The 20,554-nt window shown below is 39.2% G+C and overlaps 1 protein-coding gene across 3 annotated transcripts in view; it reads right to left on the reverse strand.

The window, feature by feature from the left end:
• Positions 1-20,554, reverse strand: part of LOC135200251 (transforming growth factor-beta-induced protein ig-h3-like) — a 96,087-nt gene that overhangs the window by 36,798 nt on the left and 38,735 nt on the right. For all 3 annotated transcript variants that reach the window (XM_064228720.1, XM_064228719.1, XM_064228721.1), the window contains 5 exons: positions 15,307-15,501; positions 13,915-14,079; positions 12,874-13,009; positions 6,002-6,214; positions 5,142-5,279 (listed from right to left, as the gene is read on the reverse strand). In XM_064228720.1, the coding sequence (XP_064084790.1) occupies positions 5,142-5,279; positions 6,002-6,214; positions 12,874-13,009; positions 13,915-14,079; positions 15,307-15,501 (847 nt within the window). The remainder of the gene's footprint in view (positions 1-5,141; positions 5,280-6,001; positions 6,215-12,873; positions 13,010-13,914; positions 14,080-15,306; positions 15,502-20,554) is intronic.

The raw sequence follows: 20,554 nt of genomic DNA on the forward strand, positions 1-20,554 counted from the left end.
TGAAATCTTAACCCTTCAACCCCACAAAACTGCGGCTGATATGAAACTACACTTAACTCCTCAACGGAATGATGAATGAATGAATCTGACATAAGCCTTACCAATAGCAGAAATAATATACCAAACTTAGGGCTAAAAGCCTACTTCAAATTGGGTGATATTTAGATAAACTCTGAGAATTGATTTAGTTAACTGTATTTACACTAATAGCAAAGGGACCCCGTAACAAGATTACAAATGAAATAAACGATCTTGAAGTAGTTGAATGAAGGTCCAAATTTCCAGACATGTAGAGTAACGAAATATGGGGGGGTGGGAAAGGGTTCCCACTGGAGCACACATAACGGGAAAAGCCAACTTCCACAGTCACTCTACTGCAAGGTATAACAATGGGAGTGAACAGATTGCAATTGACACATAGCCGGTTTGAGGGAGGATGTACGGAAAGTACCTGGAGCCTAGATCTCACAAATGACACGAAACACAACACTTATAGTACCTTCAGTCAAGAGGTTTTGGTGGTATTATGGTTGCTGGAGAGACACCGCTATTTTTTATTGGGCAAAGATTTTCATAGATCAATAACTGTTAACGTACCTGATTAAGAAGATTGAGTTTGCAAATCACCAAGTTCTTTGGATTGAGTGAATGTTAGTTTGATATCATAAAGATGGAGCATATTCCTGGAAAAAGGAATAAGGTGGCAAATGCTCTCTCCAGGAACACCATAAGGTCATGAAAAAAATGTGTTCACCATTTTCTCTCGACTTAAATCCGTTGCATCCTCAATACAAAATGATGAAGAAGCAAGCAGCAGCATGGGCGATGGTCCCTTCCTCTCGTATGTAATATTTTTGTGTATGCCTTGAATCTGATATTAGACAGAGTCACGGGAAACTTCTGCCATATTTTGTTTTATTATATAATCTGTATTGAAACTCCCACATTAATGATTGAATGAATCGAACCTGAGTTACAAAAATGTCAAACTGGTTTCCCGGGCAGCGTCCCCTGGCAAGAAGTGCGTTCTTCCCCCTCTGAGAACCAACAAGGTAAGGCCGAACTGTTAAGCTCTTGTGCCACTGGTCAGATCACTGTGTACCATACATTGTGATTTATCATGTTAATGTTATGTATCATCATTTGCAGTGATTTTAATGTGATCTGTGATTGAGATAGCTGGACCATTGATCCCTTAAGGACTACGTGGTCGTCGATTTGTTGAAAGTGTAGCCTTTAAGCACTAATGAAATTTATTTTTGTCTGATTTGTAAGAGTAGTCATGAGATGTTTATTTTTGTAATAACATTGTGTAAACTTTTGCCACCATCTTCATTTGCACTGTGAGTGGGAAGCGAAGTCTGTGCTATAGGCTAGGTCATCCAACCAACTCCATCAGGAGAATCAGAAAAAACCCAGTTGCGAGTGTATATCTCACAACAATAAGAGTAACAACTTGTGCTGCAAAGCTCAAGAACGAACAACGAAAGAAACCTTGTGACACTGGTGGCACAAGCAATGCGGACACTAGTGCCAGCAACGTTGCAATAAATCCAATGACAGTCAATCAGATGTAAAAGCGACACATAGAAAATGGGAATTTCGCTAGCACTCAAAGGTGAATGGAAGTGGCCAAGGCGGCAGTTGGTTGAATGCAGTATGATATCCTGTCTGTACATCAGGAAGGGTGTGTTTCTAATTGAGCTGTTATAAGAAGCACTGATAGTCATCTCAGCTAACTGCAACAGAGGCAGCCAGGATGTCGTGTTTTGTGCAGTGAGATATTTAAAGTTGTTGGGTATCTCTCTGTTGTGCAACTAAACTAGCCCATTTGTGGACGGCTGATAAGCCATGATGATGACATGGCCAACTTGTAAGGGAACTGTGAATTTGTGAATTATTTAATTTACGAACTCACAGCTGTTGTCCGAGACAAGTATTCTAGGACAACCAAACCAATTTACAAGGGAATGTAACGCTCTAGCCACTTATTTTGCTGACTTGTCTTCCATTGCACACACGTGTCTGAAACGTGTGAACACATCCACAAACACACAAATATATCTAGGGTGTCCTTGCACTGTAGGTAGAGGTCTTACTACGTTCATATGCACTCTATCCCACTTTACAGGCACTACAGGACACAATTGGGCCTTTGGAATCACATTGTATTACACACATGACAGTTGTTTACAAATCTAGTTATGCCCCTACGCATAAAAACCCAAAACAAGTGCTCATGGGCTCTTCTAAGAGATGTTTATATGCCTATATGTCCAGCATAAGGGCTAACATGAATAATGTGTATGGCTTTCTCTACCAAAGATCGAGGAAGGACGACTAGGCTCGGATATCACCAGGCCTTTTCTCATATCTACACAATGAAAGACAAGTCCTATGACAAATGCACAAAACTCGGGAACTCGCTGCTCTCACCTCGTGCACAGGCCTTGATCTGGCTAATCCAGGCTTCAGACTCCTGACTTTCATCCGACGCTCGCACACTCCAGCCACAAAAATCAACCACACCTTCAGTCAATTGTTGTTCTGAAATTTATGTTTTTGTTTTTGTTGGTGATGAAAAGAAAGAATACCACTGCTTTGATACAAATGTGCTATGTCTAAAATCCTAAATTTTTGTTGTTGAGAAAAAGTAAGTACACTTTTGTTAGGAAAGGCTATTAAAAATTTATACCATGTCGTCATAATTCTCATGGGCAGTGTTACTTTTTGTTGGTTGTGGCATAAATACACCTTTTTCTTTTGTGTTGAGAGTACTAGTACGCAGGACTCGAAAAAAAATTCTTTTTATTTTGTGGTATTGGTCTGTTTCCAGGGAAGTGTGAGGATGGTCGATTTGGGTTTCTTAAAACAAGGAAAAAAATCAATGATAATTTTTCTTGTGCTGTTTGTAAGGCGTTTAGTCATAACTTTTGGCTTTACACATATCAATTGGCCCTTAAAAATAGTTAATTTTAGGTAAGTCAGTACCTTGAGAGACGAGACTTGGGATGGGACAAGGCAGGGATTGCAGCTTTGCAGGGACACAAAGGGACTTGTGGAGGGAGCGACAAGCCTCTCTAGAAGGCTTGTAAGGATCTCAAAATTCCTGAAATCCCTGAAGGATTTCATGAGCCTAATGTCAACGTCAATTTCTTTCAGGTTAAGAAAGAAGAGCGTTTTCTCCCCCACAAGCAACCTCCACCCCCCAAAAAAAAGTTCTTTGGTGGTTGGCGTTACCTATTCTGGTACCAATTGGCTGATAGACCTAAGGAGAAGTGCCAGACCTAATCACGTTCACGGGGAAAAATATCGAGGTTGAGGGGAACAGAGGAGCTGAGAGAAGGACCAAAGTGTTCTCTTTAGGAAGGGCAGAAAGGCGCCGGATGATTAGGGGGGAAGACGTGTGTTCCCCTTGCTGCACTTGCCAATTTCCCAACTCCCCCCCCCACCACCCCACTCAACCTTTAACTCAGCTTATGGTAGTTTTAGGTCAATTTTCACTTGGGCCCTTGTATAAGATATCCTAGAGTATAGTTAAAGTGTTAATTTAAGCCAGAGCATTTGATTTATGCATGACCCACAGTAAGACTAGAATCCTACGTGACCCAGGATGGGGTCATATACAAATGTATGCGACTCTCGTCTCTCCGTTCTCTTACAGTAAGACCCAAAGTCCCATCCACTAATGGGGGTTACCCTATGATCTATGGGAGTAAAAACAAAGTGGTATTTTTTGAGTGCAGTTAGAGAAGGGTCAAGTCAGGTAGCCAGATTAAGTTGGTTATATGGAAGATAGGAATACTAGCAGTTGCTTTATATATGTATCCTAAGATCTATATCTCTGTGCTCTCCTTTTTACTGGTCTTAATTGTCTTTTCTGGAAGTCAATGCACCCTCCTTCAGACTCGCCATTTCCGTGGCAAGAGGGCCCATAGATGAACAACCCAACAGAAGACTGAGAGAACTTTTGTACCTTTTCAGTTGAAATGCAGGGCATACCTTGATCTGCCACGTCTGCCATATCTCCTTGTGTTGGCACTTTGCCACATCGCTAATTGGGTCACAAGCGACCTGGACTACAAACAGTTCCTTCAGTTGTTAATAGAAGACCTATTGGATCATTGAGCTATATTGTGAAGTTTTTCTTAATTTTGGTGTTGCCTTTGTCTTGGTGGATTGCATACCAGTCATGATTTATTGTCCCTACTTGAATTGTGTGAAATAAAGTAATTTAATGTAACTATGGGCTTTCATGGCAACCTTTCTCTTTTGTTTAAATGTTATTAGAAGGTAAGTTATGTTAGGCGTTGCATTTATTTACATATTTGATTCTGGGTATGTGGTCCCTCAGGCAAGATTACAAATCAATATTCATTTCAATATTTGCCAGCTCCAGTAAATATATATATATATATATATATATATATATATATATTATATATATATATATATATATAAATACATATATATATATATACATACAAATAATAATAATAATAATTCAACATGACAGTTGGGCTATTCCTCGGCAGCACAAAACAGAAGGCGTAAAAGAGGACAGCATTCAACTTATGTTACTTTATTCTTACTGCGACGTTTCGAGACCAATGTCTCATCATCCAGGCATTTTCCATTCAGCAACCGAACATTGTTGAGACAAGGTGTCTTTTTAACTACTCTTAACTTTAATAATGCCTTTTTTAGAGTAACTAGTATTTTAATGTTGTATCTTGCTTAGTACTGCTTTATTCAATGTGTTTTGTATGTCAACAAAAAATTATTTTTTAAGCTGTATTTTATATCAGTTTTTTATCTTTTATTTTAGCCTGGATGATGGGACATTGGCTTCAAAACGTCACAGTAAGAATAAAGTGACACATGTTTAATGCACTCTTCTTCTACGCCTTCTAGTTTATATGTATAATATGCATGTGTATGTGTGTACATGTGTAAACCTTAATTAAAAAAGGATGGCTCAACTAAATAAAGTAAGACAACAGTCATCACCACATTCATTCACCAAGTGCCAAATGAATGATAGGCCCTTCTCGCAGGAAACTTCCATGTCAGCCACTTCCTAGATGAAGAATACTTCCACTACCAATGACTGAGAAAACTACTTAATCATTTAGACTTACTCTTGAAGGCTTCATTGGAGGGAGCAAAGACAGTGTAAGGACCGAAGGACACCAAGTCATCAAAGAGACCCACCTCCTTCACCAGTTCAATGAATTTTGTGGCGCCTGCTCGTCGCGTCACTTGGACAAGGCTCATGGCTAGAAGAGGGATACAGGAATTCAATCATGAGTTACCGTATCTGAGAGTCAAATGGACTAATTTATGTTATGATTTGAATAAACATTTAGACAGCACTGATCTGGATGCATAAGCTTTTAGGCAGCACATATAAATAGGTATAAATAAGAACAGAAATCAGAGATTTGTCGGAAAGTTATCTTTAGTTACTTAGCATAGATGTTGATTTGATTTATGGAAATTTATGATAAAACCAACCACTGGGTGCTTTTAGTCACTTAGTACTTATGACGGTGAAAGGAGGGTTTTGGAGTGAGTATGGCAGTGGAATGGAGGAAAGGAATGGAGGTCAACTAAAAGACTAAGTGTGGGTGCAGCTTGGAACTAAAGGGATGCTGCCAATAACCTTCAGTAATGCCTATAGTACCCCATGTGAGGTGCACTGATGGCACTACACCACAACAAAGTTAGTATTGTAGTTCTCATGTCTTTCATTAATATTATTTAACATTATCTTTCATAGGGTGATTGTCACAACTCGTTATATCATGCTTTAAAGAGTGAAACTGACTGATTTTTTTCATTCAACGAATACTATCAACAATATTAGAAAATACACAATGGCGTGGCATTAAGAGGGTGAAATTATATAACATGAAACATCAAAGAGTAGTGATTTCCATGTATTATTTCATCTGAAAATTAATAATCAACAAAGTGACATGTGGTTATCTTGTTATACCTCTCGGGGGAATCATAACTTTGTCAATGTAGTGAAGAACTCCATTGGAAGTCACAACATCGGGTTTGGTGACGAGGGCTGAGTTCAAACTTAGGTTGAAAGAAGAGGAGCAGGCAACGGGGAGAGTGATGCCCTCTAGTGTCTTCACCCTCACCTTTGCCCGAAGGCCAAGGGAGCACTCGACGCCCTCCATCAGATGGTTGCGTGAGAGAGCTGTTGACAGGACAAAGCTGAAATCCAGGTTAAAGCTGCTCATGTGTGACCTTTTTGGTGAGAAAAATTATGCTTATCCTTGAACCTAGCCCAACAATCTCACCACTAACAAAAAATGTGAATTATCTTGCAAATCAACATGAGATTAGAATCACCCCTACAATATACCAAATTTAAAAGTAGTTTGTATTTTTCTCAGGATACCAACTTATGCTTCCATAAATGGAGTACTCAATGCAGGGTGAGCTGCAGCTGTCACTGCCTTAACAAGAAAAACAAAAGCCTATCAGGTAGGCTTGTGAGTAACCTGTGACCAGAGCTGGGTTAGCTCTTCTATTTTGTGAATCAGCTGTTTGTGGTCCTACTCACCTTTATAACTGGGAGGGATAAGAGCCACAAGGGGTGGAAGAGGAAGGTACCAAATTTTTTTTTTAAATTGTATTTTTCTTAAACTTTACCTTCCTCTTCCACCCCTTGTGATTCTTATCCCTCCCAGTCATAAAGGTGAGTAGGAGCACAAACAGGCTGATTCACAAAATAGAAGAGCTAACCCAGCTCTGGTCATAGGTTACTGTGACCAGTTCTTTCTCAGTGTTTCTGGACCTACTTCCCATAGCTCAGGTCAACAAGCAACAAATAGGGCTAACCCCTTCCTGCATCCACCACACCATCCTGGGGGATGACACGCGATACCTCCAGTCTCCTGTTGGGTGGAGCCTTCCCTCTGGGCCTCTCTGCTGGGCTTCCCTGTCTAGACCCAGGGTGAAGGTTTCCAAAGATTTGTGGGACAAGTCCTACAGTTAGAAGGATGTTAAAGTCAATTATACATTCCCTCCTTTAGGACCTGTAGGATGGAATAGTTCTTACTGAAGGGCCTATTCCTTTAATGTCATTAGCTTTAATTTTTGACAGGGTATGCTTATAACCTCCCCCAGACGTGTGTTCCCTGACTATGACTTCTCTTAACCAGAATGAGACTGTATTCCTGGAGGCTGCTCTTTTTTCACATGCAGTACTTATGAAAAGACTCCAGTAGGTAGGTCAGTGAGGGGCCATAGGCTTCAAGAAGTGCCTGAAAGCTCTAGCTGGACATAAAAATATCTCCTTATTTCTCTTGACAAATTCCTTCAGGGATGGGATAGGGAAACATTTGAATTTTAGGTCCTGTATTGCAGGATTTGGGTCTTGGGCATCAAGTCTGATATGAATTCCAAAGAGATGGAGGACAACCCCACGGCATGTGTGATATTGTATGAGAAAATGCAGTTCCTCCATTTTATTGGTCAATGCAAGAGAGAGGAGAAAGATGGTCTTCATCGTCATGTTTCTATCTGATGATTTCTTGGGGGTTTGTAGGCACATCTCAGGGAGGTAAGGGCTTTGATAATATCCCATTCTGGAGTTCATAACTCTCTCAGTGGGGACCTCAGGCATTTAAAAGGCTTATTTCCCTTGGCCTGAAGATGTGGGATAAGGCAGCATAGTAGCCTTTGATTGCTGTGACAGAGAGGGCATTCTCCTCATGCTGGTGCACCAGGAAGAAACCACTTCCCTCACAATGGTCTTGAGTGGATTGTACGAGATGTCCCTCTTAAGGTACCAGTTGCAGAAGACCACCCATTTCTCTTGGTACGCCCCAGCGAATGAGGGCCTGAGTTCTTTCACATGAGCTGCTTGATTGTCTCCAACCATGAAGCAGGAGGGAGCCTACTGCTTGATGGTACCTCCCGTTGTGTTTCTGAAACAGGTTTGGAGCCTTGGGAAGTTCCCTTAGGGCATCTACTAGGAGGTGGAGGAGGTCTCCATACCTCTCTGCCAACAGCCACAGTGGTGCTACAGATGTCATTCTCAGCCCCTGAGACATGAAGACCCTGTTGATCACCTTCCTCGAGTGACTGGATGCAGGGATGGTGTACACATCCATTTTGTCCCATGGGTGTTGGAAGGCATTCTGCAGAACTGTACTTTGGTTGGGGCCAGAGGACAGTAAACGGGAAGCTTGTTGTTTCTCACTGTGGCAAACAGATCAATCGTTGGACCCTGCCACACTGACATAAACTTTTTACTTTCTTTCTGATTTAGAGACCACTTGGTGCCTACTACCTGGTCCACGCTGTTTAGTTGACTGGCAATAACGATTTTCATGCCTGGGATGTACCTGGCTATCAGGTCCAGGGTCCTAGGACTCTGATCACTCGTCCATTTCTACCATCATATTGTTCAGCTCCAGGGAAATGGTGCACTCTTGTTTGTTTATGTAGACTATCACCGTGGTGTTGCTGCAGAATTATCTGTCAGTTGCTCCTGAAAGTGCTGGAGGGCCAGCCAGACTGCTTGTGTCTCCAACAGGTCGATATGCTTTCTCTTCTCCTTGGGATCCCAGATCCCACATCCCTGAAATGGACATGCCATTCAGATGTGTGCTCCACTCTCTTTGTGATGCTTCTGAGAATATCAGCATCTCCAGAGGTGGTTGGCTAAGTGGCTCATCAGGTCTCTCCACCACCTCAGGTCCTCTCTGTGATGGGGCTCTAAACAGTTTTTACCAGGACATCCTAAACTGCCATTCAAGGGATATAATGTGCTCTTCCCTTGGGGATCTACTTCTCCAGGGAAACCAAGTGCCTGAGTAGGACTTGCCACTGTTTAGCTGGTTGGTGGGGGTAACATAAGGAATGTTTCTGAGATTGTGGTAGTTTGGTTTTTTCTTATACAGAAAGGGAAAAGTTTACTTTGTCAGTAAGGGGAAAGAAATGGGTTGTAATTAAAAGCAAATGAGTTTGTGAGCTGGTTTGTAAGCAAAAGTCTAATATTTCCTTATTGAAAATTATTTTTTCATTTATTAATTTTTTTGTTAAGTTTTTTTTTTTATTTATTAAAGCCTTTTTTTCTGTTATAGGAGTTAGGGGAGATCCTTTAAGCATTCATTTCAGTACCTTAGCACGGCATAGTTAAAAAGTCAAGGAAAAGGTGAATATACCAGACAGCGTATGAAATCTGTGGTGTTCAACTGCTTGGCACAAGATTTGATAGACAATGACAGCCACATAGGGCACGGACTGCAAGTGCAGAAGAAGTTCTTTTTCTTCTGATCAATATCTTATCCTGGGTTAGTTCTTCGGCTTGAGAATCACACTAAAGAGTTCAGCAGCTGCAGCTTGACACAAGTCTCCCCCTTCTATGGATGGTTCTTAAGGAAATTATGTAGATGCCAGAACAGAGTTTGTGGTAAAAATAGAATACTAAATATTGCTAATTTTATGATGTTTTTCTTACTGATTAAAGTATGAAAACCTGTTGATTTCTGTGTGATTTTCATGATGACAGGTGAACTTTGTCAATTATTGCTTTTGAAATTGGCCTAACTGCCTTTAAGATGCCTTTACGATTTGAAGTAATGCCTAATGCGCAAGCCCTCAGAATGAAGGGAAAAGTAATATATTGTTATATATATATATATATATATATATATATATATATATATATATATATATATATATATATATATATCTATATATATATATAATATATATATATATATATATATATTTATTTATATATATATATATATATATATATATATATATATATATATATATATATATATATATATATATATATTTTTTTTTTTTTTTTTTTTTTTTCAGTTTGGGTCCATATATTAATAGTTGTAGAAAATTGATGTGCTTGAGGTGTGTGTGATGTGAAAGTGGTGTATTTTCCCGGGTGTCCAAAAAAAATAAGAATTTCATTGTTTATATATCATGTATGTATCTGTTTTTAATTGTAATAATTTTGACCACCTGGGGCTATAAAGGGGCCAAAATTCCATTTCTTAGTTGCAAGTTAGTTTTAAGAATAAATTAAGTTATTAAGAATTCTCATCTGAATAGCCTTACATATTTTCACTTGAAACAATCTGCTCTTTGCTGTAATTGTTGCTTTAATTGTCAATCTAGCCCCAACTTAATTTTTGGTGCCCGACGTGGGGCTCGATTGAGTAGACTGATGCAGGGCCAGGTTGAGTAAAGCAACGCACATTCGTAATTGGTGAGGAGGAAACATGGAAGGTGAGAGAAGGATGACAGAGGGGGAGAAGTTTAGTCCACAAAGGGAGCAGCCACCTTGGGTGGTATATGCCTCAATGGAACAATTACTAAAGCTTTGGAAGGTTTTAGTAAGCAAATGGAACTGTTGGTTGGGATGGTAGAAACCTCAAGTGAACATGCAACAAGAATAAGGACAATGATAGGAGAATTGGTGTACTAACAAATAACAATAGTTATAAGAGGATTGGGAGATGGAGATAAAAGAATGAAAGAGGATAAGAGTAAAGGAGCTATTAAAAAGCTGCCCTAAAGAGACTTGGGAGCTGTTGGAGGTGGTTTGACTAGGGAAGAAAAGGATTTTTGGGTAGAGGATAATAATCATGGCCTAAGTAGTGAGGAAAATAAGGCATAAGAAAAAGAGTCAAGGTAAGAAATCCAAGACAAAACAGAAAGAGTATGAACTGACGAAAGACGGTTGGAACACTGAAAGCGATTTGTTTGGAGCAAGTAGTGAGGAAGAGGAAGATGAAACTAATAAGGACTACTATGTTTCTTAGGGAACTCCCAAGAATTGCAAAATATGATTTGAGACCGGGGAAGGACATTAACGACTATTTTGTTGAATATGAAAGGTATTGTAGGCAAAAATATGGAAATAATGATCAGATATGGGCAAATCAGTTGGGAGAGTTTTTGGAGAGAAGATTGAAGGAATATTGTAAGAGCATGTGTGAGCATGAACTTCCTTATGACACTAAAGGATAAGATAATCAGTTAGTCCATAGGATGTAAGGTAGTATTGTCTTTAAAGTAGATAGTTGTTTTGAAGAAGCAAAGATGAAACCTGGAAAAGAGGTAGTATTGTATACTCACAGGTAAGAAATGTTAGCGAGGAATACATTTAGGGATAAAGGCATAGAACAGAATAAGAAGTTAATGAAAAAAATTTTTTGGCAACAATACAGGGAAAAATATGTAGAAATATTAATGTGAAACGAAAGTAAAAGATGGGCTGGTAAAAGCATAAATTTGGATGATGTCTAAGAAATCTTAGAAGAAAAAGATATGTGCAGGATTAAACATAGGATGTGATAAGTCATGTATAGATGTTGTGGTACACGAGAAGATATTAAGGCTGTAAGGGTGCTATTGGAGGAATACTGGAAGTGTGAATTATCCAGAGACAGATATGGTCAAAATAGTAAAGGTAGAAATAATTGGAACAGGGCTGGAAGTAGAATTAAGTAGGGAAAGGTATCGAAATATGAATGTGGGAAGACAGTAGCTCTAATGGAAATAGGTCTAATGGAAATGTAAGAGGACCCCAACAAAGATGAACGTTAGGGAGAAAACCTGTTTGAAATGTGGGAGAGTAGGACACGAGAAATCAAGCTTTGGCTGTGGAGGAAATGGTCATTTGATCAAAGACTGTAAGAAGATACAAAAGTTAAAATGCTTTGGTTGTTGTCAGACAGGGCATAGGATAAGAGATTGCCAGAGTAATAGGAATGGGAATTTGAATATGGCCCATATAGCTAGATGTGGCAATTGTGGAGGAAATGGATGGAGGTGTGCAAGTAAGCATCCTGTAAGTCTATCAATACCATGTTGTAATGTTTCTTGGTAGATACCATGACCGACTGGGGCATCTCCGTGGTGAAGGGCAGCTGCTGTAGGTAGAGGTCCAGAGTTGACAGGCCCATCACCAGGCACCAACACCCTGATGCTTTCTCCGTCAGGAAGAGGCAGCTGTGGAATCCAAGTGAGTTGCTGTCCACCCCACTACTCTCTTCAGTCCTCCCTCATGATGTCATAGCTTGATGTACCAGGTCTGGCGAGTGAGTTGAGCTTGAGGCTGTTCCTGAGACTCAGCCAACTCTCCAAGGAAATCTGTTTCTGTACAACCGCAAGGAAGGACTCACTCCTTTTAAGGAGAAAGTTGTTCATGTGTGTCCTAGCTGTCTGATGGCATGAGAGAAAGCCCCACTATTCAAGGGGGATGATGACCGTCATCTCCTATACCTAGGCCTCTTGTCATATGTCCAACTAGGAGATGGCTCAAAGGGTCATTGCTAACATAAGCTTGAGGTTCCCTATCTTGGAACATTTGAGGTGGGTGCCCTGTTGCCAGAAACCAACCTGCAGATGTTGGAGTCTGTCCTTGGAATGGAGGAGTGTAATGAACCACGAACTGAGACAGCTGCGACAAAACGGAACATCTAACCAAGCTCAGGTCCTGTGACAGGCTTCTTTTTTTTCCTTTTTCTTTAAGACTGTGACAGCCACAGTGCTCCATATATAAAAGGCATAGGTCCATATTCCCATTGGAACAAATCAACAACGCTGTTTAATGTCTTACAAAATTCTATGAATATCAAGTAAGACAACTATAACACTTTTAACAAAGCTGAATCATTTTTGTTCAAGGGACTTATTTTGCCGTATTCAAAATAACATTATTATAGTTCTATTTAGAATAAAAAAAAGAAAAAATGCGATAATTAATACGTAAAACAAAACGCTATCGAATTATCAAAGGAAGAGAGAACGAAAAAACCCAACTAGTGAAAACAGAAGTGACAAAATGGCATCACTTGCCAAACGTCTCACCTTGCAGGGCGGGGAAATACTTAACATCGTAAGTGATGGAATCCAAAAACCGCAGAGGAAGCCTCTTGAAAGCAGCGTTCGTAGGAGCCATCACTGTAATAGAATCTACTGACCTCAGCCACCCTAAGAGGTCTGCCTGAATCAAAACAAAAAGAGGGGAAAACTTCAGATATTTATACAGATCTTGTTAGTTCATTTTCGAGTTTCTAGTTTTATCTAAAAACGTGCATATTTATATGGAACAGTAGCACTGGTTGTGGTTTGTTTACAGCGTGTGAGATAATCTCTCTACGACTTGTAAACGTGTCGTAAAAAAGATAAGAAAAAAAAACTTTCTGATCATACGCGAGAGTATTTAGTCATCCAAGGGACACCGCACTAACTAATAAGCCAGTTTTACGTTAGATCTGTGAGAATCCCGACATTTTCAAAGACTTCAATTTGCCCCTTAAACTCGGGTAAAACCCGATTAGTAACTATATATGAACGTTATTTGAATGGGACAGAATGAAGCGTGCCCTTTATGAACTACTTAAAATAGCGTATCCTACGAGGCAATATTGCCGCGTCAAGATGGGACAGTAGTCGCTAAATGAAAAGACAGTATAAAGCTTTCGCTCGTGAACATAAATCACTGGAATGTTACAGCAAAATCCCTGCTTCCAAAAATGCTTTTGATTTGGTTTCATTCATGAAATTTTGGCTTCCAAGCCAAGCAATGGGGCACTTCCGGCTATTCTGCGCTTTTAAACAGAAGAGGGGAGTTGGAGTGGTTGGACAGCAAGACTGGAGACCGGAAGCAGGAATGCAGGCAAAGTAAAAGGCCAATTAGTAGGTGCAGCTAGGGGCCGAAAAACCGGGCGAAAGATGTCCTGCCTGCGAACATTTGGCACGAATGAACATTGATACAATAACCAGCTAAATCTACTACTTCATTATTCACGACTATTCCTGTCTTAGCGGACTTCATAGACATATGATAACATAGGCTACCTCACTATAAGAAACAAAACGCTATAACTAAAGAGACCACAAACGTACATAACCAAGTACAGTGAAAAACATGGTGAGGTCCGGGTCCATGGAGATAAGATCGACCAGAGACAGGACGTAGGAGGGAGGGAGGGGTCTCTGCAGCACATGCAGCACTCCGTCTCTTGCGTGGATGTCCACGCGCTGCACAGGAACGCAGTTGAACAGCACCATCTGTCGGGGGCAGGTTGAGCAGGATTAGAATGAATGAAGGTGAAGGAGGCTCTGGTGCTCGTCTTCTCCATTTCGATGTCGTATGTTTCTTTTAGCTCTTTCCCTCTTCATCTTCTGCTTTACTCTCCATTGTAGCTACTTGTGATTTGAGTCACATTTCCTGGCTGTTATTTTATCTCTTGTCCTTTTTGTCCATCGCATTTGAATAACAAATGGATTACTGTGCACTGCAGATTACTGAAGTGACGCGTTTCTGCCTCAAGTTATTTCCAAGATGAATATTATTCTAACTCGGTTTTACACATTAATATATTATTAACCTGTGGTTGACGAGTCGCTGTCTTCAACAGAATATCATCCTAATTAGTAAAAGAAGAAGAAAGAAAAATAAAAGACAAATCCTGGATGTATATATTCGCGAAACACTAACTAAACGAAAATCAGTGACAAAAATATTTCCAAGAAGAAAAACCTATCAGGGGAGTGGGACATCGCTAATGGGCACAAACGCGTATGACTTAATTGTGTTCGGTAAAATAGTATATTCATATTTTTCCAGTAGATCATTAATTGTATCTTGAAAAATTAGAGCAATAATTTTTTAAAATACAGAATCGTGTTAAAAGCCAGGACAAAAAGTATAAGTGAATTATTTCTTATTCTTGTTCGACCACAGTTCTATATAATAATAATGATAATAATGATAACAACAACATCAACAACAACAACAACAATAATAATAATAATGAATAACAACAACATCATCAACAACAACAATAATAATAATAATAATATAAATCTTACGCAATATTAATAGAAATCTCATTTCTCAGACAAAAGCCATCTCAGTTGAATTCATATCTCCCTGAAATGATGACAGCAGAGCGCCAACTGGTGCACAGGAACGACGGAGAGATTCTAAGAGAGTTGGGGAACGATTTACCTGTTTACGTAAGAATAACAAGAAAAAGAGAAACAAAGTGATACAAAATTAGAGAGAGAGAGAGAGAAAGCTATCTATTTCCTTACATGAGAATCAAGAATACCATATGGCGTAAAGTTTTGTGAGAGAGGAGTGTAGGGGGACTTTTTACTTATTTACATAAGGATAAAGAGACCCATGTGATATATAAAATTTTGTAAATGAATAGAGAGATAAAGAGAGAATCTCTCTTCTCCTCCCCGGGAGGGGGGAGAAGAAAAAACTTTTTAAAAAAAATCTCTCACCTTATTACTGAGTTTGGTCACCGTGACGCTGGTATCCCGATAGAGGGTCCTCAGCTGCTGGTTGTGGTACAGGTGGTGCAGGTACCACCTGCGGGGCAGCATGTGGTACAGCAAAAGGGGGGATGTGTGCCCACGGAGAATCTCAACCACCCGACGCAATTCCGATGCAGTGAAGTTGTCGGCCTCTCTGAAACCCTTTATTAATATGAGTGTTGAAGCAGAAAAGTACTTTTCGCTTTTTTCAAGGCGGCTGAGGTTCTCTCAGATGCCCCGATGTTCCCAGACCAAATTAAGCGATGATGGAACAGTGTTGGATGTTTGCTTGGTTTAGAAAATGCATGTTTCTCGTATACCCAGGTGGGCCTTGCTGTAGAATTTTTGGTCAAGGATGAACTTGTTTCAAATATACCCACGTGTCCAGGACTCACTGGGGCACGAAATAGTCATGAAAAATCTTTCTGTTAGAGGGATGTTTCGATCAGTTACCCATTGAACGTAATATAAAGAATGACCATACCGTCGTTTGTGTTACTTTACTATGAGAATTAAATTTTGTCTCTAGCACAAAGCTATTTCTCCGTTCTTACTCCTTTTGCTATTTTTTTTTCTTTTTCTTTGTTTTAAAGTTCCACCCTCGTCCCTCCACACAGCTATGAAAGATGCAGAATATTATACCCGAGTTTCCTGCCTCTTAATTTAGAAAGGAAGGGAAGGGAGGGAGGGAGGTGGGTTTAGGACCATATTTGTTAGTAGTGCACTATGCTTCCTATATCCAAAAATCTCTTCGTCCCGTCTCCCCTGCAAGAACTCACGAAGCCCAGTTTTTCAATGCCATGGCCATCCTAATGCATCAATGCCTTCTAAATATGTCTGCAGGATAAAAATACTTATATAGCTAGGGTCGAACCTTGGGACGGTACCTACCGTTCCATCTCGACCCTTTCTCGTATAATAATTTTTGACGGTAAAATGTTGAGAGTCTGGTAAGTAACTGACCAAGAATAAGCAGGGTTTTATCACATTTCTCTTCAAATGTCGAGTTCTGGAAGAGAATACTAAATAGTGCGCTCTTGATTTTGGACGTCTGCCCTCATGATGAATCCACGTGAGTTCTCTTTCACTTTTTTGTAGAGATGAGAGGATTGGGCAATGGAAATGAAGTCTAGGATATAAGTCCACAGTAAGGTACGATTTTAGATACAATACTCTTATGCAGGGAATTATACCTAGCCTTAACGCTTTATACAGAACTTTCATATTTTTTCTAAAACTACGGAATTGAAATGAGCAAGATAAAAGACTCCACCCACCACTCACTTCCCTCCGAAATCTCTGAAAACGCCCCATTTCAGGAGTCAAAACTTTGTCCTTACAAACAAAAGGTAAAAGTCCAAGTGCACCCATCTGACCGAGAGAAGGCAAATGGATTTATGGGACATGAGGAATATGGTTAAAGATATGAAGAGACACTTGGCAGCACGATCATTGAAGGCTCAAATCGTTAAACACGGCAGATCTGACTACAAGGCACTTGGCACTTCAGGGGTCAAATGGCACTGCAGACACACTGCCGAGTAGCATAAGCATTTTTGTCGGTGGTTGACCGAGTTCCTTATTATATTCTCCTTCCATTCATTACGTTCTGCTAAATATTTCGCTCCCAGATTGCACGAAGGGAAACAGATTGTAGACAGTTCTCGAATGGGTTCGATAAATATACATTTATCATACTGATCTTTAAGCATATAGATGTTATATGCAGGCATAACTCCACAAAAGGAAACAAATTTTAAAATATCGACAAAAGAAAACAAGTAAAAAGAATGTGCCGAAGTTTCTTAGGCGCAATCAAGTTATCTGTAATACATCTGCTGCAGTGCATACTCAAGGCCACAGAAAATAGATCCATCTTTCGGTGGTCTTGGTATAATGAATGTTCCGCGTCGTAAGGCACGGGGTTGGATACTATAGATGCATAGGTGCTGTGAATTAATTATAGCTTTTGCTAAAAGTCTGTTTACAGTCATTTTGTATTTTTATATTTTTAAATTTTTTAATGGGTGTCCTTTTACATAATAATAATAATAATAATAATAATAATAATAATAATAATAATAATAAGAAGAAGAAGAAGAAGAAGAAGAAGAAGAAGAAGAAGAAGAAGAAGAAGACTTTTAAGTTATTAGTCAAAATAACTGGTACTCCTACTCAATCTCTCTCTTTTTCTCCATCCACCAAAAGAAAAGAAAATAAAAACAAAAAATCAGCCCTAAGGCTAAACCACACATCAGCGAATAAAGTCTGCAAATGTAAAAGCCATTATGACTGAATTAGACCAAAATCTTCATGTGCGTTCACACTGTCGCCGAGTTTTACATCTGACAAGTGATTGCAACAACTAGCTGTTGCACGTAGTTATCGCAGTCGAGCCACGACAACTGTCAAAAGTCTCCATGTCCTGCCGACGTACCCGAGAGCTCTTTCGACGTACATATTGCTCTTCCGACATAATTCATGTGATTGGCAGACGTATGTAGCGATTTCGATTTACACGATGTAATTGGCAACCCCCTCAACCTGCGCAGAGGGGGTGCGCAATAGCCACGTTGTGACACGTGCGTTTCCAGGTATTATGAAAAAAAAAGTAAGTTCAAGGGCAGAATTTAGTAGACAAACCTACCTTTAATTTTATGTTTTGATTAGCATATATTTGGGATTTAAGATTTTCAGTATTTTTATATATCTGCTCTTAGGGTCGAATCTCTCATATACATGAATATAAAACAACCTAAATGAAATATATAGTAACAATATAAATATTCCTGACATTTATTCAAGTCATTCACTATTTTTTTTTTTCATTAAAAAATGTATATGTCAGTGACTTGACTGTAATCAATACAATTTATTAGAATGTTCCGAAGTATAATAGTAAACGAAAAGGCATTATCTTTTTTTAAGTAAAAATTGCATTTTAGATTTTCATTGTTGATATACTTTGAGAATGTCAACATAGATAAATATGACACTGAATACAACTCACAAACGAGTGTGTTGCCTCTCTCTGTTATTATATATTGCTCATAAATATACTAAGGGGTTGTTGTTGGTTTTAGTTCTTATCTTTTATGATAATATGACAGATATAATTGTAGTTTTGCAGATAAAAATGCAAAGAAATATTAGAAAAGACATGCATAACCCCAAAAAATTACTGGATCTTCGATCTCAATAAATTTACGTAAATAGTTTACAAGAAATATACTCAGAATTTGTTACTGATTTTAGTTAACTGTTTTGATATTGTGTGAGTTGTAATTACAATTTTACAAAGCAACATAAACTCATTTATTAGAAAAAGCATCTATAACTTGGTATAATTTACGATTATAGTCATTTTCAACTTCTCGTGGAAGGTTGGGAAAATTCATGTCGCGAAAAATGAGTGCACGAATTTTCCGAGACGTATCTTCCGCCCCTCCATATTTTCCCCTTTGTAACGTATAGATGATTTGTCAAGCACAAGGCAGACTGGTGGCTGCAGTGAAATGGTTCCCTTTTGTATACACGCATTTATTAGTCATCCATCGCCTCTCCTCCCTCATTGCTTAATGACAAAATTCTTGTTATTTTACAAGTTATATGAAAAACGAAGGAATGTTTTCTTCTTAAAGAAAATTAATTTTATTTAAATAACTAACCCGATTGCTAAGGTATAAAACCCAGCCGCACCCCAAAGGAGCTGCAATCCTGCCTGTCACCCTATTTCCTTTCTACAACTAACCGGCAAAAGCACTGTTTCTGTATCTTTACAGAAGAGCCCGTGCCAGCACGAGGCTGGCTTTATCTTCAACAACAAACAATAACAATCTCTCTCTCTCTCTCTCTCTCTCTCTCTCTCTTAATTACCGTAAAAGAGTTAACAGCTCCAGCAGGTCTTGGACGTGGTGTGAGAGCTTGAGCAATGAGCGTGCAGGTGCGATTGACCATAATTGTACACAGTAAGTGATCGTTCCTTTTTGTAGCCATCGCTGGGCGAAGTGAATTTAATTATTATTGAATATGCTCAACATCTTCTAAGTAATGTATTGATATTTGTTTCGTTAAAGTGTAAATTAATTTTTTGCAATTCTTTAGAGAATTTAAGTGGTCGCGTGGCCACAGAATTTTTCCAAGTGTGGTGTGCTGAGCCACATAAGTTCCGTTTAATTGTTTTTTCTTGTTAATTTTATATGAGTTGAGTTTTGTAATAAAAATTGTAAAAATCAGACGTGTTTACTTATCAAGTTGTCCTTGGAAACGGGCTGGAACTGGCCCCTAAGGTAGGGCTATCAGCCCATAACATTGGGCACGAATTAGTGAAAGTCGCTATAACAATCGCGACAATGTGCATTTGCACGTCTTCCTCTTTCCATTGATGTATCTTTTTTTCTTTCTTTTTTAATTGGCCGACCTCAAGGATTAATTATCAGATGGTATACGAAAGGTATTTCCTGTTAAATACGTATTATTTTTGTAGAGAGGAAATGGTATACAAAAGGTGTTTCATATTGATATGTTTTTAAACAAGCAGACCAAACAAGGACAGTATAATAATTGTTGATATTATCTACCTGTTTGGTAGTATGCCAAAGGCACTCTCCACTGTACGACTTGACCTACTTAGTCGATAATTAAAGATGCGCTCATGTGCTGTCAGATTTCGTGGAAAACCCGGTAGAGTTCAGGTACAGTCCTGGAGTTTCAATTGCCAATTCTTTCATCAAGTTGTCGTAGTAACCTTTATTCTCTCTTCTTTGTAAGTAGGACCACATCCAGCATCTCCTGCTTCGTTTCTTTTGTTTCTTGCACTTTCGTTCTTGCCGCATTTTCATTATTCTTAACGTCAAAATGGCAAAGTAATGATCCACCATGGCCAGTGCAAGGTTAGGATCGTCATTTACAGTGTCTAATATCACGTCCAGATATTGTTCAGTCTTCACAACCTCCTGTTCGTCCATCTTGTTCCTCTGTCAGCAGCGCCTGGAATGGGAATCCCACTTGCAACACGTTCACGACACAGTTACGTAAGTTGCCTATGTCTGATTCCGTATTACGTATGTTGTAATTGCATTTACGTCAGTTGCCGTCCCCAAAAAAACCGTTAAAAGTGGGTCTGGCCTATATCATCGGCGACATAAGTGTACGTCTACGTACGGCACAAATCTCATCTCGACGTACGTAATTGTACATTGCAAGCGTCATACTT

Source organism: Macrobrachium nipponense, chromosome 26, assembly GCF_015104395.2.
Source record: "Macrobrachium nipponense isolate FS-2020 chromosome 26, ASM1510439v2, whole genome shotgun sequence".
Classification (NCBI taxonomy): domain Eukaryota; kingdom Metazoa; phylum Arthropoda; class Malacostraca; order Decapoda; family Palaemonidae; genus Macrobrachium; species Macrobrachium nipponense.